The 27358-nt window shown below is 45.0% G+C and overlaps 1 protein-coding gene across 1 annotated transcript; it reads right to left on the bottom strand.

Annotated features, from left to right (window-relative positions):
- Positions 1-1878: 1878 nt before the first annotated feature.
- On the bottom strand, positions 1879-27358 carry tmem45b (transmembrane protein 45B). Its single transcript, XM_055660930.1, has 6 exons — positions 27061-27358; positions 15707-15900; positions 11782-11994; positions 8590-8774; positions 6890-7035; positions 1879-3192 (listed from the first exon to the last, which is right to left on the bottom strand). The coding sequence occupies exons 2-6, from the start codon at positions 15879-15881 to the stop codon at positions 3093-3095; spliced, it is 819 nt and encodes a 272-aa protein (XP_055516905.1). The 5' UTR covers positions 15882-15900; positions 27061-27358; the 3' UTR covers positions 1879-3092.

Here is a 27358-nt window from a genome sequence, read left to right as displayed (position 1 = left end):
AGAGCCTCTTTACTCCTATACTGAAATCCTCTTATTATTAAGGCCAACATTCCATCAGCTTTCTTCACTGCCTGCTGTACCTGCACGCCAACTTTCAGTGCCTGGTGTACAAGGACACCCAGGTCTCGCTGTACCTCCCCCTTACCTAACCTCATTGAGATAATAATCTGCCCTCTTGTTTTTGCTGCCAAAGTGGTGTCCATCTTATTACGTACGTTAAACCTCATGCTCTGTACCCCTGTAACTGGGAAAGATCAAAGTACGTCAAGGACATCAACTACAAGTGGCAAATCTGCTAAACTATTTTATACATTTTTATCTTGCTTCACCAGAGAAGATAGTTTGAGAGAAGATAGACATCAAAATCTGGAGTAACTCAGCGGGTCAGACAGCATCTCTGGGGAAAAGGAATAGGTGACATTTAGGATTGAGACCCTTCTTCAGACTGAGAGTCAGGGGAAAGGGAAACAAGAGATATAGACGGTGATGTAACGACATAGAGAACAAATGAATGAAAGATGTGCAAAAAGGAAACAGTGCATTGTTGGCTGTGGGCTAGAGGAGGACACATTATACAATGAAACTCAACAGGGTGACAGTGAAACTAGTACGATGACTGGGGTGGGGGAGGGATGGAGAGAGAGAGAGAGAGAGATAGAAGATGCAAAGGTTACCTGAAGTTAGAGAAATTAATATTCATACTGCTGGGTTGGAAGCTGCAAAAGCAAACTATGAGATGCTGTTCCTCCTATTTGCATTTGGCCTCACTCTGACGGTGGAGGAGGCCTAGGACAGAAAGGTCAGTGTGGGAATGGGGAAGGGAGTTAAAGTGTTTAGCAACCAGGAGATCACACAGGTGGACTGATCGAGGGTTCAGTGAAATGATCGCCTACTCTACCCGTGGTCTCTTGAGAAAAGTGAATAGTACTCAACAAACACTCCGCATAGTTCAATGATATAGCACCATAAAGTCCACCATGTCACGGGCCAGCTGGGAGCAACCTGAAGTCAGCAACACATCTCGTGACACAAGTCAAAGGGCAGGAGTTGACAGCCCAACCCTCATCAACACAATCACCACAGTCGGTGGGGAATGGTATAGAGACGTTCGCAGCTGCAACCCCACTCTACAATGAGCACACCAGGAGCTGCAGATGCTAGAATCTTCAACAAAACACAAAGTGCTGGAGGAACTCAGCAGATCAGTCAGCATATCTGGAGGGAATGGATATGTGATGTTTCGGGTTAGGGACTTTCACTGGAGTTTGGGCTGAGGGGGGGAATCTTATAGAAACCTATAAAATTGTAAAAGGACTGGACAGGCTAGATGCAGGAAAAAAGTTCCCAATGTTGGGCGAGTCCAGAACCAGAGGCCACAGTCTTAAAGTCCCACGATGCGCGTTAACCCAAGAGCTCTCCCGAGTTTTTTCAACAGTGTGAAACATTTCCAAGAGTGAAAAAATACTCGTGATGAAGTAACACGAGTTTGATTTTTTTAAACTCTGGAGAGCTCTTGGGTGAACTCGCATCGTGGGACAGGGGCTTTTGAATAAACTGGAGGCCATTTAGGATTGAGGTGAGAAAAAACATTTTCACCCAGAGAGTTGTGAGTTTGTGGAATTCCCTGACACAGAGGGCAGTGGAGGCCAAATCACTGGATGGATTTAAGAGAGAGTTAGATAGAGCTCTAGGGGCTAGTGGAATCAAGGAATATAGGGAGAAGGCAGGCACGGGCTATTGATTGGGGATGATCAGCCATGACCACAATGAATGGTGGTGCTGGCTCGAAGGGCCGAATGGCCTCCTCCAGCACCTATTTTCTATGTAATATTCACCTTCAAAATGATGACACAAAATGAATGAGATGAGAGAGTGTGATTCACAACAAAGATACATTCTTTTAGTTGTTGTTTTAGAGATACAGCACGGAAACAGGTCCTTCGGCCCACCGAGTACATGCCGACCAGCGATCCCCACACATTAGCATTAACACTGGAAACAATTTACAATATTCACCAAAGACAATTAACCTACAAACCTGTACGTCATTGGAGTGTGGGAGGAATCCGGAGCACCCTAACTACCAGGTAAACCCATGTAGTCACAGGGAGAATGTACAAACTCTGTACAGACCTGTAGTCAGGATTGGACCTGGGTCTCATGCGCTGTGAGGCAGCAACTCTAATGCTGCACCACCCTCATAGTCACCTGAATCGTATCACTTGCTCTTTTGGCTTTGACCTGTTCCCTATCACTCCCTGAACACAACGTTGTATATCGACACTGATCCAGTCCCATATCGGCACCGATCCTAACCCATGATGTACTCTCAAGAGTTGTAAAATTTAAGTTAAAAATACAAATTGTTTATTGCAGAATAAGGGGATATTTCATTGGAGATGAGAGGTGGAGAATAGGTATTTAAATTTAGTCCAAAACTGCAGCTCAATCAACTTTAATTCAAATTCCTCTCCTGGGTGGTATTCAAAGCAGTTACAAGCTGCTACAGTTTGTACAGTACCAAGCATTCACAGTGAGAAGAAGGGTCTCGACCCGAAACATCACCCATTCCTTCTCTCTAGAGATGCTGCCTGTCCCGCTGAGTTACTCCAGCATTTTGTGTCTACCTTTGATTAAAACAGCATCTGCAGTTCTTTCGTACACAGTTGGAAGCTGTTTATATTTCATCCAGAAAGAGTAAGTAGATTGTCAGATGCAAGAAAAAGATTTCTGCACTCTACATTCTGATACCAGTTTCAGTGGTGAAATCATTCCGTAGTTTCCATCATGAAGAAAAGAGCCGCTCTTATTCAGAACCTGCCAGTTTGCTGCTATGAGGAATGACTGCTCTAATCTGGTCGAGACTCACTGCCTACCAACGATCCCATGATGGATCCCCATCACCAGAGCTATTTCACAACAGGTACCCCAGCCCCTCATTCCCACTCCCAGTACAATCAGTGAATCAATGTCGTTCAAGGAACAAACTACATTTTAAAAGTTCACAATTCAGAAAACTGAAACAAAAATCATCGACTTGTGAACATGACGGGTGGGTGTGCAGGAGCCGCTGGTCGATCAAGGTCTTCACCTCACTCGATGTCAGAACTGCTCAGCAGGGAGTTCTTCTCCGAGCCCCTCAGCTGTTCCAGCTCCAGAGTCACAGTTCTCCTGGACCTGACCTGCATCAAACTGTGAGGGAAAGACCTGTTACAGCGGGTCAAGCAGAGTGGGAGGAACATGGGCCACTCACACCACACAGCACTATTACACACCACTACTGTACACACCACTATTACACACCACTATTACACACCACTACTGTACACACCACTATTACACACCACTACTGTACACACCACTATTACACACCACTACTGTACACACCACTATTACACACCACTACTGTACACACCACACACCACTATTACACACCACTACTGTACACACCACTATTACACACCACTACTGTACACACCACTATTACACACCACTACTGTACACACCACTATTACACACCACTACTGTACACACCACACACCACTATTACACACCACTACTGTACACACCACTATTACACACCACTACTGTACACACCACTATTACACACCACTACTGTACACACCACTATTACACACCACTACTGTACACACCACCATTACACACCACTACTGTACACACCACACTGTACACACCACTATTACACACCACTACTGTACACACCACTACTGTACACACTACTGTACACACCACCATTACACACCACTACTGTACACACCACTATTACACACCACTACTGTACACACCACCATTGTACACACCACCATTACACACCACTACTGTACACACCACTACTGTTACACACTGTACACACCACCATTACACACCACTACTGTACACACCACCATTACACACCACTACTGTACACACCACCATTACACACCACTATTACACACCGCTGCTGTACACACCACATCAAGGTTGATGTAGGAAGCTGGAGGCCTCCAACAAGCCTGTACCACAGGGATCACTGCTGGGTTAGTTTTATTAACAATTTGGACACAAATGTAGGTAAGTTAGTGAGTGAAACTAAAATTGCTGGTAAATAAGATATTGGTCAAGTGAGCCAATGGCTAAAGTATTGCATATAATTCATATAAAAGTGAGTTGTTGCATTCTATTGAGACCGACCAAGCAGGACTGACACAGTAAATGGTTCAGCTCTGAGCAGTGATGTAGAACAGATACATGGTTCCATGAGAGAGGTGACACAGGGAGATGGGGTGGTGAAGGCAATTGGCATGTTTGCCTACATTGGTCAGTGTATTGAGTACAGGAGTCGGGACATCATGTGACACGTGTACAAGACACTGGTATGTACAAGGCCATGATATGTACACGTCTAATTATTCCGTTAATGGAAGGATGTCATTAAACGAGAAAGAATACAAAAAAGATGAATGAAGATTCACGGGTATGAAAGGTTTGAGTTCTCAGGGTCAGGTGGATAGGCTGAGTATTTTTATACTGGTGTAGGAGGCTGAGGTGTGACCTTATAGAGGTTTATAAACTCATGAGAGGCATAGATAAGGCGAATAGCTGGCCACAGTCCTTTCACCAGGGCACAGCAGTTTAAACATAGAAAAATAGGTGCAGGAATAGACCATTTCGCCTTTCGGGCCAGCATCACCATTCAATCACAAATAAGTACCCCGCTCCTGTTTTTTCCCCATATCCTTTGATTTCCTTAGCCCTAAGAGCTGTATCTCTCTCTTGAAAACATCAAGCGAATGGGCCTCCACTGCTTTCTGTGGCAGAGAATTCCACAGATTCACAACTCTCTAGGTGAAAAAGATTTTCCTCATCTCAGTCCTGGTTCTGGACTCCCCCAACATCAGGAACATTTTTCCTGCATCTTTTCCTGTCCAATCCTTCAAGAATGTATATGTTTCTATAAGATCCCCTCTCATCCATCTAAATTCCAGTGAATACAAGCCCAGTCAACCCATTCCTTCATCATATGTCAGTCCTGCCATCCCAGGAATTAACCTGGTGAACCTACGCTGCACTCCCTCAATAGCAAGAATGTCCTTCCTCAAATTAGGAGACCAAAATTGCATACAATTCTCCAGGTGCGGTCTCACCAGGGTCCTGTGCAACTGCAGTAGGACCTCCTTACTCCTAAACTTAAATCCTCTCGCAATGAAGGCCAACATGCCATTAGCTTTCTTCACTGTCTGCTGTACCTGCATTCTTGCATGCTTACAAGCTTACAAGCACACCCAGGAGGTTTCATTGCACAACAAGGAGGTCTCGTTGCCGCTCCCCTTTTCCTAATCCGACACCATTCCGATAATAATCTGCCTTCCTGTTCTTGCTACCAAAATGGATAACCTCACATTTATACACATTATATTGCATCTGCCCACTCACCCAACCTATCCAAGTCACCCTGCAGCGTCATAGCATCCTACTCGCAGCTCACACTGCCACCCAACTTTGTGTAATCCGCAAACTTGGAGATGTTACATTTAATTCCCTCATTTAAATCATTTATATATATCGTAAACAACTGGGGTTCCAGCACAGAGCCTTGCGGCACCCCACTAGTCACTGCCTGCCATTCTGAAAAGGACTCTTTGATCCTTGTCTACCAGCCAGTCCGCTATCCATGTCAGAGAGTTACAGAGTTACAGAGAAAGGTTGAACAAGTTAGGGCTTTATTCTTTGGAGCGCAGAAGGTTAAGGGGGGACTTGATAGAGGTTTTTAAAATGATGAGAGGGATAGACAGAGTTGACGTGGAAAAGCTGAGAGTAGGGAAGATTCAAACAAGGGGACATGACATGAGAATTAAGGGACTGAAGTTTAGGGGTAACATGAGGGGGAACTTCTTTACTCAGAGAGTGGTAGCTGTGTGGAATGAGCTTTCAGTGAAGGTGGTGGAGGCAGGTTCGTTTTTATCATTTAAAAATAAATTGGATAGTTATATGGATGGGAAGGGAATGGAGGGTTATGGTCTGAGCGCAGGTATATGGGACTAGGGGAGATTATGTGTTCGGCACGGACTAGAAGGGTCGAGATGGCCTGTTTCCATGCTGTAATTGTTATATGGTTATATGGTTATATGTCAATATCTTACCCCCAATACCATGTGCTCTAATTTTGCACACTTATCTCTTGTCAGGGACCTTGTCAAAGGTTCAAAGGCTGTTTGAAAGTCCAGTCCACTGGCTCTCCCTTATCCATTCTACTTGTTATATCCGCAAAAAAGTCCAGAAAATTAGTCAAGCAGTAATCTAAAGGGCATAAAACTAGTAAAACTTAGTAAAATTATTAGTAAAACTAGAGGGCATAGATTTAAGGTTAGGGGGGAAATATTTAATTGGAACTTAAGTGGCAACCTTCGCTTTCAGAGGGTGGTGGGTGCATGGAATGAGCTGGCAGAGGATGCAGTAGAGGTGGCTACAGTTAAAGTACATCTACACGGGTACATAGATGGGAAAGGTTGGGGGGGATGTGGGCCATATGCAGCCAAAAGTGAGTACACAGCTTGATTGGCACTGACAGGTTGGGCCGAAGGGCCTGTTTGGGTGCTGTACGACTGTGACTCCTGCACTACACTCTGTGCATGAAATTTATGGCCATAGCTGGCCCTCTCATGGTGCCTTGAAGCAGCAAGCAATGGCCATCTCTTTAACCTGCACACGAACGGTGTTAGTGAGAGATCTCAACACAATGATGAGGGACAGCTCCTGAGGGGAGAACACTGTCAAGGAATTCTGTTTTCAATGGCGTGACGTATTGAACAGCTACTGTGATACCAGTCAGTGACAATAGTCACAAGCACATTGCCTGCTTGTTGTTACACACAGTGTTATATATACTCACCAGTAGATCAGTGTGCAATTCATCGCCACGATACACATGGCAACTACAAAGTGCCAGCAGAAACACAGTGTGATGAACATCACATTGCCGTGGTCAGTTTCGCTCCACTCAGGCCCACCGCTGGGAGGGTAAAGGACAAAGCCAATCTGAAAGAGACAAGAATCACTCTCATGTGGACCAGCCTGACCCAGGGGACCCGCCTGACCCAGGGAACCAGACACGCCTGACCCAGGGGACCAGACACGCCTGACCCAGGGGACCAGCCTGACCCAGGGGGTCAGCCTGACCCAGGGGATCTGCCTGACCCAGGGGACCAGCCTGACCCAGGGGACCAGCCTGACCCAGGGGATCTGCCTGACCCAGGGGACCAGCCTGACCCAGGGGATCTGCCTGACCCAGGGAACCAGACACGCCTGACCCAGGGGAGCTGCCTGACCCAGGGGACCCGCCTGACCCAGGGGACCAGCCTGACCCAGGGGACCAGCCTGACCCAGGGGATCTGCCTGACCCAGGGGACCAGACACGCCTGACCCAGGGGACCAGCCTGACCCAGGGGACCAGCCTGACCCAGGGGACCAGCCTGACCCAGGGGACCCGCCGCCTGACCCAGGGGACCAGCCTGACCCAGGGACCAGCCTGACCCAGGGGACCCGCCTGACCCAGGGGATCTGCCTGACCCAGGGAACCAGACACGCCTGACCCAGGGGACCAGACACGCCTGACCCAGGGGACCAGCCTGACCCAGGGGATCAGCCTGACCCAGGGGATCTGCCTGACCCAGGGGACCAGCCTGACCCAGGGGACCCGCCTGACCCAGGGGACCAGCCTGACCCAGGGGACCAGCCTGACCCAGGGACCAGCCTGACCCAGGGGACCAGCCTGACCCAGGGGATCTGACCCAGGGGACCAGCCTGACCCAGGGGACCAGCCTGACCCAGGGGGACCGGCTCTATCAAACTGTGAAATAACCTCTGTACGAATCAGAGACACTTCCGAAACTCCACTCGCATCCACTGGCTGTCCATTGAATTCCACAGTGACCGCCCGCTAAACTAAACGCACTCACTGTGACCGCGTCAACTTTGTGACTGTGTAGACTAAACCTACTCACTGACCACTGCTACCCCTACACCCGAAACATAGAAAATAGGTGCAGGAGGAGGCCATTCGGCCCTTCGAGCCAGCACCACCATTCATTGTGATCATGGCTGACCGTCCCCTATCAATAACCCGTGCCTGCCTTCTCCCATATCCCTTGACTCCACTAGCCCCTGGAGCTCTATCTAACTCTGTCTTAAATCCATCCAGTGACTTGGCCTCCACTGCCCTCTGTGGCAGTGAGTTCCATAAAATCACAACTCTCTGGGTGAAAACGTTTTTTCTCACCTCAGTCCTAAATTACCTCCTCTTTATTCTAAGACTGTGGCCCCTGGTTCTGGATTCGCCCAACATTGGGAACATTTTTCCTGCTGGACATTGATGGACACAAAGTGCTGGAGTAACTCAGCAGGTCAGGCAGCATCTCTGGAGAACATGGAAACTGTCACCAATCAATGTTCTCCAGAGATGCTGCCTGACCTTGTGAGTTGCATCTGCACTGTGTATGGCTTTGTGCATCAGCCAGCACCTGCAGTGCCTGCCTTGTCTCTGGGGTTCACCACTGGTGGCCACTGACATTGGGGATGTCACACACAGCTCACCTGCCAGAACCAGGTGCCCTGCAGGATGGCCAGGCTGGTCCTGAACAGCTCCAAGACGATGTGGTCTCGCAGGAACACTTCCAGCATGATGATGAGCGAGCCCCCAAACACAGCGGTGAGCAGCAGTGAGTGGATGTGCAGGTCCAGGGCAGGCCGGTTGTGAACATGAAAGTAAAACAGGAAACCTGCAGGATAGAGATATGTTGAGTGAATGCCGTGTTGTGTCCCTCTCATCCAATGCCCAAACCCTCACTCACATTGAATCCTTTATATTTCACACCTCTTCTCTCCTTATCTGACTTCCCTTTTGCAATTGCTCCAACCATCTGCCAATCATCACCCTCTGTCGTATCCATCTATCCCTTGCCAAAAAGCTGGAGTAACTCAGCGGGACAGACAGCATCTCTGGAAAGCAGGAATGGGTGATGTTTCGGGATGAGACCCTTCGTCAGACTGAAGAAAATGCAACCTGTCCCACTGAATTACTCCAGCTTTTTGTGTCCATCTTCAGTTTAAACCAGCATCTGCAGTTCCTTCCTACACGTATCACTTGCCAGTCTTTGTTCCACCCTAAACTCCCTTTTCCAGCTTCCTCCCCATCCCCCATCAGTCTGAAGACGGGTTCCAACCCAAAAATATAGTCTGTCAACTCATCCACAGATGCTGCCTGAGCCGCTGAGTTACTCCAGCACTTTGTATTTTCCTCCCGATTCCAGCATCTGCAGTTCCCTGCGTCTCCATGGGTTTCAGGAGAATCCACTCTACCCAGAAACTGATGTGAATGTGGAACTACGAGCAAAGATACATTTAAGAAAATAAATTAGCATATGGTGAGAGTTGACAAAGATCAAAGAGGAAGGTTGGATCATTAATACTCGCCTCAACCAGTTGCACCAAATGGTCTGTTTCAGCTTCAACGTTACAGTATAATAGGGATGGAAGGAACTATAGATGCTGGTTGAAACCAAAGATAGACACGAAATGCTGGAGTAACTCACCGGGTCAGGCAGCATCTCTGGAGAAAAAGAATAGGTCACATTTCGGGTTGGAACCCTTCTTCAGTCTGAAAGTAGAGGTGGGGGTCGGGGCAAAAGTAAACTAGAGGCAAGTAAACGCCAGGAGAAACATTGGTCGGCAACTGATGACCTCAGGAAGGGTGGAGCCCACAATGGCCCATTGTTGGCTGGGGAAGGCGTGATAAGAGGGATACAAGGATACAACATTAATTTACAATAATGGGCCTACAATTCTATAATGCAACTGTAATTTACGATTAATGTAAAATGATGCTGGAGCTAACTGTAAACCATCAGTTGGGTTGTATTGGCTTGTCCAATTATTTCCCGAGGAAAGAAGATTAAGGGGTGGCTTAATTGAAGTGTTTAAAGGGTTAATGTAGCATATCTCAGACCCCGACTCGAATTGATTTGGAAAACCTCAGGGCCACAGAATGAGGAGCTCTGGACACTTTTGCTGACTTCACACACTACCTCCAGATTCAGGGACAGCTGCTTCCCAGCTGTTATCAGGCAACTGAACCATCCTACCAACAACGAGAGCTGTCCTGAGCTACATCCACCTCATTGGAGGCCCTCAGACTATATTTAATCAGATTTTACTGGCATCTCCTTGCACTAAACATTAGGCATTATGGAAGAAAATATTAAAATCCTTTCTTACTGAATTTTGATCTGAATTAAACAAGGTAACAAAAGGGTGTGCGGATGTGGCAACTGGCATCTCTTGTGGACCAGGTGCAGAAGAGGGTCGTGAGAATCGGCAAAAGAAGAAATCGGACGCATTCCCTCTTGTCCGGGAATGCGGTGAATGGTGAATGTAAACATGACAAAATTAGGACAGAGATAAGGAAGCCTGTTTCTCAGTGGAAAGTTACAGGTTGCTGGATTACAATAGTAGATGGAATGTCAAGCAGGGTAGACCACCCGCACCCCCTACCACTAGTAGCGTGGAAACATTGCAGTAAATGGGGGCTTATGATTGGCCCGGAGAGCCAATCTTTCTGCTTGAAAGATTTGTTACTTTATTATTGTTAAAATGTGCATTTGTATTTGTGATATGTATGTATTGTGAACACATTAGCTGCCAAGGGGTGGGTGGGTAAGGGTTATTTTGTTATTATATATAAAAAACAAAATGGAGGGAAATGTAATGCAATATGTCAGATGTACTGTAGTTTTTTTTCCTCCAATAAAAATAAATTTGAAAGATGAGATGGAATAATGTCACAATGCCCCTGTATTATGTTTGACTTGTATTAACCATCTGTTCTTGAATAAGATTAATATAAATACAAAGTATATAAAAGCATGACAAGATAAATAATGAATACCCATGTAGTAGATGGTAGTTATAGGAAAACATACAGCCAAGGACTAAGTATATTTTCATATAGTTGCATCTAACAAACAATAAAGTTGTTTACTGCACAGTATAACTGCCGACTAATTCTGCTGTGAAGTCAGGGAACTAGTGAGCAGTTTACTGCTGCCATCTCTGTGTGATATCATTCAATAAAGTCTCTGAAGCAAACGTCAAAGTCTCCGTTTTTCCTTTTCCTTTCATTTGCCTCTGCTAATTTCTTCCACAATCATGTATCTGGTCACGGTGGCTCAGTTGTACTCATGTATAATCGTTGCGATAGCACGCAACAAAAGCTTTTCACTGTACCTCGTTACACGTGACAATAAGCTAAACTAGACTCGTTCACCCACACAAGTGATCAGATGTGGCAAGGGCAGGTAGATAGCACCTTGAACTATATAATCCTCATCAGCCAAACTTCAGTAGTCCTCTGCAAATGAAATGGAAGGAGAGTCAGAAGTGGCGGGAGAAGCAGTCTGTGTCACTGGGAAACAGAATCAGCCAAAGAGTAAAACTAAAAGTTGTGAGATCCAGTGAAAGCATGGTCTACAGACTGAATCAACAAGTCTATGTGCCTCCATAGACCAGTATACCAGCAGGAAGCTCAGCCATGAAAACTCAGTCTGCCTCCATGAGGGGGGATATTATTAAATGTGTTTCTAGTATGGTGTGAGTGTGTAGACTGCATTGAGTATGAGTGTACAAGATGCAGCTGAATCAGTATTGGCTTGTTACACAGTGGGTGAAAAGCAGAGTCACAAAGAGTGCTGATTTGAGTAGTTCACTGTGTGGAACCTTGAACACACTCACCTTCCATGAACACGGCCAGTGAGAGCACCAGGCGATCCAAGCCCACAGGAATCTTGAGTGAGGAGTATGTGAGGATGTCCACGATGCCGGAGATGCCAAAGAACAGGTACATGGTGCTGTGCTGCCAGTTCATCAGTTTGACCCAGGATTGCCTGTCCTGGCTCAGTAAGTGTAGGTGGGGTCCATCCGGGACAAACTGCTCAGCTAGAATTCCTAGAGACAACACAGGTAGAAAGGACAAAGACACGGTTACCCACACCCACTGCTTGGTACACATTTCCAGCAACATTAATGTGTGGAACTGTGGGAAACCTCTCCTGCTTTGTCCCCAGTGACTGAGAGCTGGGAGATAGATGGCAGCCCCTCAGGGCCCAGTGTACTGTGCCATCTGCTTGGCCGTGTGGATGTGCTCTGTGGTAGCGTGGCGACTGTGGTTAGCCAGGATCTTAGCCAGGAGGTCTCCTACAGAGCAGAACTCAGACTATTGGCAGAAGTCAATGGCTCTGGCTGCAACGTCACACTTCACCTCCAAATAACCGACCGCAGGAGTGGAATTAACCTTCAGAACTAGCAGGAAATTGTCCCACGGACAGTAACTACAGAAGCCCAGCCAACCGTCAGCAGTGGTGCTGCAGTGTGCAGCACCAGAGACACAGGTTCAATCCTGACCTCGGGCCGGTTGCTGTCTGTGTGAATGTTGCACAATCTCCCTGTGTTCTCAGCAGGGTTTTACCCAGTTGCTGATTGAGTTTGAGGGTTAATTGGTCTTTCGAAATTGTCATGATTGTGTAGGAAGTGGGATAACTAGTGTGAATGGGTGATCGATGGTCAGCATGGAATCGATGGGCCGAAGGGCTGGGTCATTCAATTTGATTCAAATTTAATGGGATTCTAACTACATGCAGATCTTTGGACCAGCTTTCTCACACAGTCAGATGATGGGCATTGCCTGTAGGTGGGAGTTTCAACATATAACAGCAACTCCAAATACCAGTGTTATAGACCATGGACATCTCTGGGGCTCATGATGCAAATGCGCCACCGCTAGTGAAAGGCCAGAGGAGCAGAGAAAATTAAATGACTCTAATCGATGTAATTAGTGGGCAACTATGTCAGAATGAGCACACTACACTGGTTGAAAGATACCCTCTCATGATGACTGGACTAACATAGTGGACTCACAAACTGCAACATTCACCTCCTCTTGGTGTTTGCTTCCACTCCAGTTTTGCGGGTCTGACGTAACTAATGATGCCAATGAGGTGACCACCAGCAGTGGTTTAGTTTAGTTCAGAGATACAGCGCGGAAACAGGCCCTTCGGCCCACCGCGTCCCCACTGACCAGTGATCCCCGCACATTAACACTATCCTACATACACTAGGGACAATTTACACATACACCACACCAATTAACCTACAAACCTGTATACAAGTTGCGTTGGGGAGCACTTCGGGTCCAGTGATCACAATATCATTAGTTTCAATATAATTATGGAGAGGGTCAGAACTGGACCTAGGGTTGAGATTTTTGATTGGAGAAAGGCTAACTTTGATGAGATGCGAAATGATTTAAAAGGAATGAACTGGGACATTTTATTTTATGGGAAGGATGTAGAAGAGAAATGGAGGACATTTAAAGGGGAAATTTTAAGAGTACAGTATCTTTATGTTCCTGTTCGGTTGAAAGGAAACAGTAAAAATTGGAAAGAGCCCTGGTTTTCAAGGGAAATTGGACATCTTGTTCGGAAAAAGAGGGAGATCTACAATAATTATAGGCAGCATGAAGTAAATGAGGTGCTTGAGGAGTATAAGGAATGAAAAAAGAATCTTAAGAATGAAATAAGAAAAGCTAAAAGAAGATATGAGGTTGCTTTGGCAAGTAAGGTGAAAGTAAATCCAAAGGGTTTCTACAGCTATATTAATAGCAAAAGGATAACGAGGGATAAAATTGGTCCATTGGAGAGACAGAGTGGACAGCTATCTGTAGAGCCAAAAGAGATGGGGGAGATATTGAACAATTTATTTTCTTCGGTATTCACCAAGGAGAAGGATATTGAATTATGTGAGGTAAGGGAAACTAGTAGAGTAGCTATGGATACTATGAGGTTCAAAGTAAAAGAAGTACTGACACTTTTGAAAAATATAAAAGTGAATAACTCTCCAGGTCCTGACAGGATATTCCCTAGGACATTGAGGGAAGTTAGTGTAGAAATAGCCGGGGCTATGAGAGAAATATTTCAAATGTCATTAGAAACGGGAATAGTCCCCGAGGATTGGCGTACTGCGCATGTTGTTCCATTGTTTAAAAAGGGTTCTAAGAGTAAACCTAGCAATTATAGACCTGTTAGTTTGACTTCAGTGGTGGGCAAATTAATGGAAAAGATACTTAGCGATAATATATATAAGCATCTGGATAAACAGGGTCTGATTAGGAACAGTTAACATGAATTTGTGCCTGGAAGGTCATGTTTGACTAATCTTCTTGAATTTTTTGAAGAGGTTACTAGGGAAATTGACGAGGGTAAAGCAGTGGATGTTGTCTATATGGACTTTATTAAGGCCTTTGACAGCGTTCCTCATGGAAGGTTGGTTAAGAAGGTTCAACTGTTTGGTATAAATGCATGAGTAGCAAGATGGATTCAACAGTGGCTGAATGGGAGAAGCCAGAGGGTAATGGTGGATGGCTGTTTGTCGGGTTGGAGGCAGGTGACTAGTGGGGATCTGTGTTGGGTCCTTTGTTGTTTGTCATGTACATCAATGATCTGGATGAAGGTGTGGTAAATTGGATTAATAAGTGTGCAGATGATACCAAGATAGGGGGTGTTGTGGATAATGAAGAGTATTTTCCAAAGTCTACAGAGTGATTTAAGCCATTTGGAAGAATGGGCTGAAAGATGGCAGATGGAGTTTAATGCTGATAAATGTGAGGTGCTACACCGTGGCAGGACAAGCCAAAATAGGACTTACATGGTAAATGGTAGGGAATTGAAGAATGCAGTTGAACAGAGGGATCTGGGAATAACCGTGCATAGTTCCTGAAGGTGGAATCTCATATAGACAGGGTGGTAAAGAAAGCTTTTGGAATGCTAGCCTTTATAAATCAGAGCATTGAATATAGAAGCTGGGATGTAATGTTAAAATTGTACAAGGCATTGGCGAGACCAAATCTGGAGTATGGTGTACAATTTTGGTCGCCCAATTATAGGAAGGATGTCAACAAAATAGAGAGAGTACAGAGGAGATTTACTAGAATGTTGCCTGGGTTTCAACAACTAAGTTACAGAGAAAGGTTGAATAAGTTAGGTCTTTATTCTCTGGAGCGCAGAAGGTTAAGGGGGGACTTGATAGAGGTCTTTAAAATGATGAGAGGGATAGACAGAGTTGATGTGGACAAGATTTTCTCTTTGAGAATAGGGGAGATTCAAACAAGAGGACATGACTTCGGAATTAAGGGACAGAAGTTTAGGGGTAACATGAGGGGGAACTTCTTTACTCAGAGAGTGGTAGCGGTGTGGAATGAGCTTCCAGTGGAGGTGGTGGAGGCAGGTTCATTGGTATAATTTAAAAATAAATTGGATAGGCATATGGATGAGAAGGGAATGGAGGGTTATGGTATGAATGCAGGCAGGTGGGACTAAGGGAAAATAATTGCTCGGCACGGACTTGTAGGGCCGAGATGGCCTGTTTCCGTGCTGTAATTGTTATATGGTTATAAGTGGAAACAGGTCCTTCAGCCCAACCTACCCACACTGGTCAACATGTCCCAGCTACACTGGTCCCACCTGCCAGCATTTGGTCCATATCCCTCCAATCCTGTCCTATCCATGTACCTGACTAACTGTTTCTTACTGCCCATTCTCTCATTTTCTCATCAATTATTCCTTCTGACAGAAGATAACCATTCCAAGGGCTAAACAGTACTCACCCACAACTGAGAAAATGACCTTCAGCACCCCTTCCACCAGCTCCGCTCGATTCAAGCACAACCTGGAGCTCTTGGTTTTTCTTGTTAAGAACTTGAGTGGATATTTCACGGACCACCACAGGCCAAAGAGCAGGAAGAAGCTGCCGGGAAGAGCGTGTCCTTTGAAGTTCGCCATTGATGTCCACGCTGGAGAGCTGTACAGAAGCAGGATGACCTGGTTAACCCATGGCAGCAATGTTTACCTGGTTAGACCCATGGCAGCAACGTGTTCTTGCACTCAGGCACCGACTCATTCCCATCGCTGGTCAATCTGTTTTCTCTCATCCATCTACAGCTGCGAATGGCAGATGGGGTTCAATTCCACCAAGTTTAAGGTGTTTGAGGTGTTGCACTTTGGGAAGTGAGATGTAAAGATAAACTATACAGTTAAAGGCAAGGCTGTTAACAGCACTGAAGTACAAAGGGATCTTGGGGTGCAAGTCCAGAGTTCAGACGGTGTATGGTATGCTTGCCTTTCTCAGTCAGAGCAACGAGCATAAGCATCAGGAAGACATATTGTAGCTTTATAGAGCTTTGGTCAGGCCTCATTTGGAGTATTATATGCAATGTGAGGGTGCAGAAGAGGTTTAGCGTTGCATTGTCTACATTAGAAACATAGAAACATAGAAAATAGGTGCAGGAGTAGGCCATTCGGCACTTCGAGCCTGCATCGCCATTCATGGCTGATCATGCCTGATCATCCAACTCGGTATCCTGTACCTGCCTTCTCTCCATACCCTCTGATCCCTTTAGCCACAAGGACCACATCTAACTCCCTCTTAAATATAGCCAATGAACTGGCCTCAACTACCTTCTGTGGCAGAGAATTCCAGAGATTCACCACTGTATGAAAAATGTTTTCCTCATCTCGGTCCTAAAAGATTTCCCCCTTATCCTTAAATTAGCTATAAGGAGAGGTTGTTTTGTCTGGAGCATCATCCCCTGCATGACAAACTGACAGCTAATTTTGTCCAAAGTGCCAGAAAAATTGCAGACTCTCTTGTGTTTCTGACGGAGGATCAACGCGAGGCATTTGGGCTCTTGAGACGTAATCAAAGTATGGACATAATAGAACTGCAAGAAATTATGAGTCATAGACAGAGTAGATGATCAGAACTTTATTCCCCAGGGTGAAAATGTCAAACACCTGTAACATAGCTTTAAGGACAATGGGGTGGAAGATTGCCCTGTTTTGACGAATGCAATCAACCCGGCATGGACAATCAAATAGAACAAGTTGTCCTACAACTTTAGGCTGTGCACGCCATACGCAAGAAGAAGAAAGACAATGCAGGAAAGTTCAAATGAGTTGTGCACGACGCGTTTATTTACACAGAGATTGGTGGGTGCCTGGAACGCTAGTGGAAAGAGATGTGATAGTGGGCTTTTACAGGCGTTTAGTTAGGCACACGGATATGCAGGGAATGGAGGGATATGGATCACGTGCAGGGAGAGGAGATTAGTTGAACTTGGCATCATGTTCGGCATAGACATTGTGGGTAGAAGGATCTGTTCCTGTGCTGTAATGTTCTATGATGTATGCCATGTGCCTTTATCCACATACTCCCAATAACATTTGTTATAATTGAACCAATTTGGTCTCAACTACAACAAGAACAGAAAATACTTGATTAAGTACAAATACAGATCAAATGCCATTTGCGGAGAGAGAAAATCATGGTCAATGTTTTAAGTCAATGATTCTGCTGCTCAACCTGCTGAGTATGTTCAAACAAAGGCACAGAGTACTGGACAATCTCCAACACTTCCTGCTTTCATTGCAGTTGTTTTTGCTTCTTACCCTGGTCCTGACTATTTCTGGTCCTGACTATTTCTGCCACTGACTGGAAGATCTGCAATATCTATTGATCCGGTCCCTTGCTGGTCACTACACTCACTTTTTCAGGTATGTCGCTGCCTTTGCAAGCCTGAACGAGATACTTCTTTGTGAGGACCAGAGGATATCTATCCTTGTTCTGTCTGGGGAGGGGGAGCAAGAGCAGAACTGCACGCCAGAGGAGACACAGGTGAGGGACCCATCTACACTAGTGAGGGGCATGAAGAAAGAGGACATCTCAGATGTCCCCGAGTGGAAAGCTACATCTTGGGAGCAGAATTAGATTTTACTTTAGTGATAGACCACGGAAACAGGCCCACCGAGTCCATAGGGACCAGCAATTACCCTACAAACAAACCCTATCCTTCACTCTAGTGACAATTTACAATTTATCATTTTTCCAAGGCCAATTAACTTATAAAGCTGTACATCTTTGTAGTATGGGAGGAACCCGGAGCTCCCGAAGAAAACCCACGTGGGCACGGGGAGAACGTACAATCTGCGTACAGACAGCGCCCGTAGTTAGGATGAATCCCGAGTCTCTGGTGCTATAAGGCAGCAACTCTACCGCTGAGCCACCGTGCCGCCCATAATTATGCTAGCTATGCCTTGCAATCTAATCATTTCCCCAATCATTGTCTCTCCTAACATGACCTTCACTATATTGGGCTCTTTTCCCATCATGCTTGAATGCGATGGTACATTGAAATGGAAAGAGATGGCATCATTGGAAGGGGCAGGATGGCGGTCACTGGGCTTGTAGTGGACTTCAGTACATGTTGTGTTCCCTGTGATGGAGAGACAGAAATCGAGGAAGGGGAGAAAGGTGACAGATAGTCTAAGTGAATTTGAGGCAGGGTCGAAGTTGGCAATAAAGTTGTTGAAATCAACAAGTTCTGCACGGGTGGAGGAGACAGTCATCAATGTAGTGGAGAAAGAGTTGGAGAATCTTGCCAGCTATGTGGAGAATGTTAAAACTCCACATAGACAGCTGCAGATTAAGCCGGAGTGACTGAAGATGTGATGCAGCAGCACTACCCGCTGCGTCACTGTGTACGCTTCGATGAGACTACCGAGAGCCTTAAAGTTATACATCATAGAAAAAGGCTCTTTGGGTCAACTGGTTCATGCCACCAAGGTGCTTACCCGAGTTAGATCCATGCCCATAACCCTCTCAACCCCTTCTATCCATGTACTGTCCAAATGTCCTTTAAATGTTGTTATTGTACCTGCCTCTGCCTCTTTCTGTGGCAACTCGCTGCAGATGCTGATCACCCTCTGTGTGAAAACGTCGCTCCCCAGGTCCCCTTTAAATCTTTCCCCAAGAATTAACTATAAAAATCTCAAAAGAGACCTGGGATAATCATTTACTACAGGTGCATAAATGTTCGATCAACGTACGACATACGCTCATCCAATTTAAAACATTATATAGATTATATTATTCAAAAACTAAATTAAATAAAATCTTCCCTAATGTTTCACCAATCTGTGATAAATGCCTATGTCAAGAAGCTACCATAGCGCACTCTTTTTTTTTTTGTACAAAAATCCAAAAATTCTGGTATGAAATATTTGATATTTTTTCAAAATCGATCAATATAAAACTGGTACCAAAACCAGAATGGATTATCTTCGGAATATCGGAAGGTAACCCTGAATTAAACGTGTTTCAGAAGAATTTAATTAATTACGGGCTAATAATGGGAAAAAAGCTTATACTTAAATTCTGGAAAAATGCGCCGACACCAACAATAAAAATGTGGATATCAAATATGTTTGAAACATTACATCTGGAAGAGATGAGATTCCTCCTAGCAGGTAAAGCAGACCAATTCCAAAAGACGTGGTCTATGTTTCTGGACCTATTACAAGTATGAGGTGCAATAGTAATCTAAAAAAAACAAATATATAAATAAGCGGAATCAGGACCTGGTAACGGGAGGTAAAATAACAAAAACAGACTTGGTTGGTAGTCCCCTTTCTGCGGAGTTTAATGTTATAATAGAGCGATTGTTTCTATTTTCTCTTTCTCTCTTTTCTAGGGTCTATTTTCTCACTTTACTTCCTTCTCTAACTTCTTTCCTAAGGGGCTTTCTTTTCCCAACACTCTTGCACTGCACGACTCTCTTGCACTTTCTTTACTTTCCTTACTTCTACCTTTTTCTTAAAGCTCAAAAAAAAAAAAAAAATGAAGCGGTACTAAAAATGTATTAAGATATATGTGTTGTGTAGAATTGTAATTTACCGTACTTCTAATAAAAATAAAATTTAAAAAAAAAAAAAAAAAATCTTTCCCATCTCTCCTTAAAACCTTGACCCCTACCCTGGGAAAAAGACAGTGACCATTCACTTTGCCTTTTCTCCTCTAAGCAGCCCTCTGTCAACCTTACACACTCCAAAGGAAACAAGCCTTTGCTTATCTAGTTATAACAACTTGCCCCCAGTCCCAGTTTCACCTTGTGAATCTTTTCTGCACCCATTCCAGCCTTCTTAGAGCTAAATGACGAGAACTGCACACAATGGATGTGGATGATATGGATGAGAAGGGAATGGAGGGTTATGGTATGAGTGCAGGCAGGTGGGACTAAGGGGAAAAAAAGTTGTTCGGCACGGACTTGTAGGGCCGAGATGGCCTGTTTCCGTGCTGTAATTGTTATATGGTTATATGGTTATATGGTTAATATTTCATGTGTGGTATCACAAACAATCTGTTCAATTTTAACATTAGTCCCCATCTCTTGTGCTCAGTACATTAACTGTTAAAGGCAAGCATGATAAACACCTTCTTCACCATTGTCTAAATATGTCACCACTTTCAGGGATCTATGTATTTGTACTGTGTATGTATCTATGTATTTGTCTGAAGTAGAGTCTCAACCCGAAACGTTGCCCATTTCCTTCGCTCCATAGATGTTGCATCACCCGTTGAGTGTCTCAACGGGTGATGCAACATCACCCGTTGCATTGTATTGTACCGCTAGGTCTCACTGTTCTACTCTCCATTGCCTTGCCATTTACTGTGGTCCTTGGGTTACTTTTCCAGATGATCTAGATCCTGTTGTAAACTTATAAATCCTTGTTCACTGTCCACTATCCCACCAGTTTAGGTGGCATCCGCAAACATATTGAATGAATGAATGAATCTCTTTATTGTCATTGCACATGGTACAACGAAATTTAAAAGTCAATCCCACGGTGCGATTCACAAGAGCAATTTTAAATATATAAGAAAAGGTAAAAATATATACATATTAAAAAAAAATTACAGATAAATAACAATAGCAGCTGAGGTAGAACCATTCAGTTGAATGTGAGTGTTATTTCTTATTTTGCATTGTTAAGTTCACGTATGGCTATGGGGTAGAAGCTGTCTCTGAGTCTGTTTGTGCGAGTTTTGAAAGACCTGTACCGTCTGCCAGAGGGCAGCAGGTGGAACAGGTTGTGTCCAGGGTGGGAAGGGTCCTTTAGGATGTTGGCTATCCTGCCAAGGCAGCGAGAGCTGAAGATGTCCTTCAGGGAGGGCAGTGGGCAGCCAGTGATTTTTTGTGCAGTGTTGATGACCCTTTGAAGGGCTCTCCTGTCCGCTGCAGAGCAGCTGGCATACCATGTGGTTATACAGTACGCCAGCACACTCGCGATGGAGCAGCGGTAGATGGACACCAGCAGCTTCTCCTCCAGGTTGTTTTTCCTGAGGATCCTCAGAAAGTAGAGTCGCTGCTGGGCCTTCTTGACTGCTGTGGTGGTGTTTGTAGTCCAGGAGAGATCCTCCGTAATTTGTGCCCAGGAATCTGAAGTCTGAGACCCTCGCCACACAGTCCCCATTGATGAATAGGGGTTTGGGGGCTGCACTGTTCTTACGGAAGTCTATGATAATTTCCTTTGTTTTTGTGGTGTTTAGGATGAGGTTGTTGTCTGAACACCACGCTGCTAGTCTTTGGACTTCCTCCCTGTAGGCTGTCTCATCTCCTCCTGAACCACAGTCGTGTCGTCCGCAAACTTGACGATGGTGTTGGTGGAGTGGGCGGGGGCACAATCGTGGGTATAGAGGGCGTAGAGGAGGGGGCTCAACACACAGCCCTGTGGGGAGCCGGTGCTGAGTGTGATGGGGGTGGAGAGATGATGGCCCAGTCTGACGGTCTGGGGGCGGTTAGACAGAAAGTCCTTGATCCAGAGGCAGATGGGTTGGGAGAGTCCTAAATCCATGAGTTTGGTGACCAGTCTGCTGGGGATGATGGTATTGAAGGCGGAGCTAAAGTCAATGAAAAGCATCCTCACATAGCTCCCCTAGTGTTCAAGATGGGTCAGTGCAGTGTGAAGAGCAGTGGCGATGGCATCCTCAGTGGACCTATTTGCTCTGTAGGCAAACTGGTGTGGATCGAAGGTGGGCGGGAGGCTGGCTTTGATGTGCTGCTGGACCAGCCTCTCGAAACACTTCATGATGACTGGTGTGAGAGCGACCGGTCGGTAGTCGTTAAGGCCGCTGATAACAGGCGTTTTTGGTAGTGGGATGATTGTGGCAGACTTCAGGCATGGTGGGATGATGGATTTGGACAGGGACAGGTTGAAGATTTTCGTGAAGACCTCAGAGAGCTGGTCTGCACATTCCTTCAGAACCCTTCCTGTCACGCCATCCGGGCCGACAGCCTTCCTCGGGTTCACCGCCCTGAGCACCCGCCTCACTTCATGCTCCTGCACAGTGAGGGTGTAGTTGTTGTTGTTAGGGGCTGGTGGGAGAATGGTGACGAACTCTTCTGGTTCTGCCTCGAAGCGAGCAAAGAAGCAGTTCAGCTCCTCTGCCAGTGAGGCGTCGCCGTCGGCCATCGTGCTGTTGCTGGGCTTGTAGTTGGTGATGTGCTGGATGCCCTGCCACACCTGCCGTGGATCGTTGTTGTTAAAGTGGTCCTCTATCTTCCTCCTGTGGGCCGCTTTGGCATCCCTGATGCCTTTCTTCAGGTTGGCTCTAGCAGCGCTGTACAGGGCTCTGTCGCCAGACCTGAAGGCGGTGTTTCTGTCCTTGAGGAGAGTTTGGACCTCTTTTGTCATCCACAGCTTCTGGTTGGGGTACACCCGGATGAGTTTGTCGACGGTGCCGTTGTCAACACAGTTCTGGATGTAAAAGAGTACCGTGGATGTGTACTCCTCCAAGTCCTGATTTCCAAAGATTTCCCAGTTTGTCCTTTCAAAGCAGTCCTGTAGCTGTGAGGAAGTTCCTTCAGGCCAAGTTTTAACAGTCCTGGTGGTGGGCTGAGCTTTTCTCCTGAGGGGGGTGTATGCTGGTGCTAAGTGAATGGATAGGTGATCCGACTGGCCTAAGTGTGGTAGAGGTGTGGCTCTAAACCCCTTCTTGATGTTTGAGTAGGCCTTATCTAATGTATTTTCTCCCCTGGTTGCACATTTGATGTGTTGTTCAAACTTGGGGAGAAGTGATTTTAATCATGCCAACTACATTTTCATCCAAATCGTGAATATAGTTGACGAACAACAGTGGACCCATCACTGATTTGTGCAGTAGACCATTGGTCCAGGCCTCTAATCTGAAAAACAACTCACCAATTCTTCCCACAATCTAACCTTCCAGACAATCCCAATCAGGTGGGACCTGTCAAAGAACTTGCTCAAGTCCACCTGGACAATGCCCACCATCTTGCCTTCATCAATCTTCTTGCTCGTCTTTTCAAAAAACTCAATCAAATTTGTGAGACAGACTGACTATTCCTAATCAGTCCTTTTCCACATAAGATACAGAAGAGAACTATTCATGGCCTGGCTCCACTCACTGATAACCACATAGATCCTTAATGGGTCTTATTCTCCGTTGTTGCCCTTTTGCTCATTAATAGAATCTCCATGATCTGCCACAAGCTATCTCATGGTGTCTTTTTGCCCTTGTGATTCCCCTCTTCAGTTAATTCCGACAACCCTTTTTACTCTTCAGGGTTTTTTTTTACTTCAGCTGCATCAACCCCTCAACCCCATTCAAACTCTCACTAAGAAAAGCTCTGCCCTTGTATGTTTTCCCTGCATTATATTCTATCAGCCATAGTCTTGCCCTCATTTCTTTTGTTGCTACTTAAAACTTGTTTTGTCTCCAGATTTTCCCAGTTGTAACCTGATGAACTTGAAGTATTAACTGTTTCTTTCCCCACATGCTGCGCGACCTGTCATGTTTTACCAGCGTTTTTGATGGTGGCTTCCCTAAAGAGTCGACATTGCTCTTTGATTCAGTGTGCTCTCTAATCCAATCTGTTGCCACCAATTGTGTTGTAACTATTGCAGAAAATACATCAACATACAAGACATAAATAAATCTTTTATATCTAGGAATTATACAAGTAACGCCCTCCCGTTATAGAGTTTGCGTATCTGGAAAATGGCTTATATTGTGATTTTCTGTAACATGAATGCACCGCCTACGCATACAAGAAAACAAGTTATTTACCTTCTTTTCACACAAACCCTGTGGAGTAAATTTACATAATCCAAATGGGCGTGACCCAACGGTTGCCTGCAAAAGTGGATGATGTAGTAATTCTTCAGCAGTCTAGATACTAACTGTCTCTCATATCACGGTTAATTTGCTTTTTCCAATCCATTAGCAAACATAGCCTCCCATTACTTTCCTTTAGCTAGTTAATTGTTGCAATGACTTTACAAAAGACCAGTACATCAACAGATCTGTAACCAATCTACAATGCATTCTCTGTTCTGCCAAACTCCGACTTCATTTGCTTTTGCTTCTAGCACATCCACACCATGATATCTCCTCACACCACCTGTGATATCACTCTGAATATCCTTTCAATTCCCAGTCTATCTTCAGGTCTGTTAACTGGGAATATTTAATTGTAAATGAAGCCAGTTTGTACCTTGGTCTCCACAATGGCCACTGCACTGTACACTGGAGCCCAACCTGTGTTTCTAATTTTGTTTGGTTTAGTTTAGAGATACAGCATGGAAACAAACTCTTCAGCCCACACCGACCATCAATCCCTCGTTCACATTAGTTCTATGTTATCCCACTTTCTTATCCACTTCCGACACACTAGAGGCAATTTACAGAGGTCAATTAATCAACAAACCCACACGTCTTTGGGATGTGGGAGGAAACCGGGGAACCTGGTAGAATCCCACACAGTCACAAGGAGAAGTTACAAACTCCACACCGACAGCACCCGAGGCTGCTTCGCCCCCTCCCCCACCCGGTCTAGTGTAAACATAATTTTCTTACATTAACATTTGTGTTTTACTTTTAGAAGCTGTGATATTATTAATTTGCATAAAATGATGTGCATGCCACGCCTGCAGAATTTCAATAAATAAACACTTTGTTCACCACTTTCTGAATACAAATAATCCTTAAAGTTTTGAGTTGTGCACTATTCTATCTACCTACATTTTGTTCTCAACCTGGAAAGTTTCTATGTTTGTATCTTTACATGCGTATCTTTAGTTAGTTTATATTGCATAGTTCCCTCTCAGCCTCTCCCTGACTTTATTGATTTATTGACATATTTCTCAATGTTGGATGAACTTTGTCCCCAGCCTGGGTCTGCCCATCCTGTTGCCACAGGTTGTTTATCATTGTTCTGTTTTAAATGAACAGGTGAGGGTACAGCGTTCCAATCTCATGGAAGGCATAATTTACGATTGCTAACGATGGTGGTGCAGCCATTAGTGCCGCTGTCTCACAGCGAATAGAGGCTTGGTTTATTCAGCATGCAAAGGCTGTTCGGCCCATCGAGTCCATTCCGGCAATGATGCTTATCTATGCTAATTCCATTAGTCAACGTTAGAGCTGTAACCTTCTGTTCTTTTCTATCTAAGTAACTGCCCAACTCCTTTCAACTGCTGTAATTATATCTGCCTTTACCACTTCCCCAGGCAGCTTGTTTCATATCGTCCCATTCAATATTGTTCCATCTCAGGATTGATCTGAGCACGAGAATTGTCTGTGTGAATTTGCATATTCTCTCTCTTTACATATTCTCTCTGTCGCTGCACAGGCTTCTTCCAGGTAACAACCATATAACCATATAACAATTACAGCACGGCCCTACAAGTCCATGCCGAACGACTTTTTTTCCCTTAGTCCCACCTGCCTGCACTCATACCATAACCCTCCATTCCCTTCTCATCCATATGCCTATCCAATTTATTTTTAAATGATACCAACGAACCTGCCTCCACCACTTCCACTGGAAGCTCATTCCACACCGCTACCACTCTCTGAGTAAAGAAGTTCCCCCTCATATTACCCCTAAACTTCTGTCCCTTAATTCTGAATTCTCCAGTATTCCCCCACATCCCAAACATATACTGGTAAATTAAATGGTTATCTTAAATTAGCTCAGTGTACCTTAATGGGAAATAAATATGAAAGGGACGTTGATGGGAATGTTTGAGAGAATAAATTGCTTGGATACAGGGAAGTAAGGGTAGTGGGGTTGAGATAGTCAATAGACACAATGGCCTCATTCTGCAACATTATACATGTTTTTCATTATCTATAGTGGTGACATTACCTTGAAAGGTCTCTGCACCCTCCTTCAATGTTATTTATTCCCTGCTACAATTAACAATCAATGCGACACGATCACACATAATCCAGTCTATTGGATCAACAGGAGTAAAGCTATTCCTACTATTATATGCTGCCTGGGTTAGAGGGCATTAGCTCCAAGGAGACCTTTGACAAACTTGGATTGTTTCTTCCTGAACCCTGAAGGTTGAGGTGCAACCTGATAGAGGTATATACAATTATGAGAGGTTGACAGTCAGAATCTTTTTCCCTGGGTGGAAATGTCAAAGATTAAAGGAAATAGCTTTAAAGTGAGAGGCGCGAGGGTTAAAGGAGTTGTGTGGCGTAATTGTTTTCCACACAGGAATGCGCTGCTCGGGATGGTGTTAGAGGCCATAGTGGTGTTTTAGAGGTTTTTAGATAAGCACCTGGATATGAAGGGAATGCAGGGGTTTGGATCATGTGTAGGCAGCGAAGAATAGTTTATCTTCGCATTTAACGTTCAGCACGGACAATGTGGGTGAACGAGCCTGTTCCGTGATGTGTTATATCCAGTCCATATTATAACAGTGTGTACAGTCCATATCACCACACGTAATCCAGTCCCCACACCTGTGTCCAGGCGGAGATCACCTTTTGGGCTTTGAACCCTGCCCCACCTCACAAACATTCCTCAATATCAACAACCTGAATCTTTAGAAAAGCTTCTCAAGTTAGAAAAGAGATTGTTTTTTTTATAAAATAATTAATTGCCCTGGTATATTTTATTTACCCTCAAACAAAAATCATTCTAAACACACAAGTCGTTGTTATGTTTAAACTCAGGCACCCTTCCTTGTCCTTATCTCAGCTATATCATTGTACTGCAGCTTATGGTGAATTGTTTCCTTGAATGTAATTTTCATGAGTTCTTGTTTTCGGATACAAACCAAAATAAGGTGTAGTTATGAAACTTACTGTGGAGTTTGGAAGCGTTCCTTGCTGTGTGTGGGTCACTGTCCTGAGGTTCACATTCCTGGGTCAGAAGCCGCGCAGATAATGCAGACTCACACCGGGTCAACTTCCACTCTGCAAAGTCAGGAGTTTACTGAACTTCCGTGCAATGCCTGCTCCTTCTGGTTTGCTAATTTCCTCAAAAGCCTTGAGATCTCCCCGAGTTTCACAACAGGTGCAAATATTCCAGCGTACATTTGCCTCCCTGAGGAAAGGCAACCTGCCACTTCTGCCACTCCCTGGTGTTGGCTACTAGAACACT

This window comes from Leucoraja erinacea, chromosome 32 (genome assembly GCF_028641065.1).
Source record: "Leucoraja erinacea ecotype New England chromosome 32, Leri_hhj_1, whole genome shotgun sequence".
NCBI classification, from domain to species: Eukaryota; Metazoa; Chordata; class Chondrichthyes; order Rajiformes; family Rajidae; genus Leucoraja; species Leucoraja erinaceus.
The sequence above is the reverse complement of the archived record's forward strand: the minus strand, read 5'-3'. Positions and strand labels throughout refer to the sequence as shown.

Coding starts and splice junctions, on each gene's coding strand:
- tmem45b (XM_055660930.1), bottom strand. CDS start 15,881: ATGGCGAACTTCAAAGGACACGCTCTTCCCGGCAGCTTCTTCCTGCTC. Junction 8,775..11,781: donor ACTGGCCGTGTTCATGGAAG/GTGAGTGTGTTC, acceptor TCTATCCTGCAG/GTTTCCTGTTTTACTTTCAT. Junction 7,036..8,589: donor AGGGCACCTGGTTCTGGCAG/GTGAGCTGTGTG, acceptor TGTCTCTTTCAG/ATTGGCTTTGTCCTTTACCC.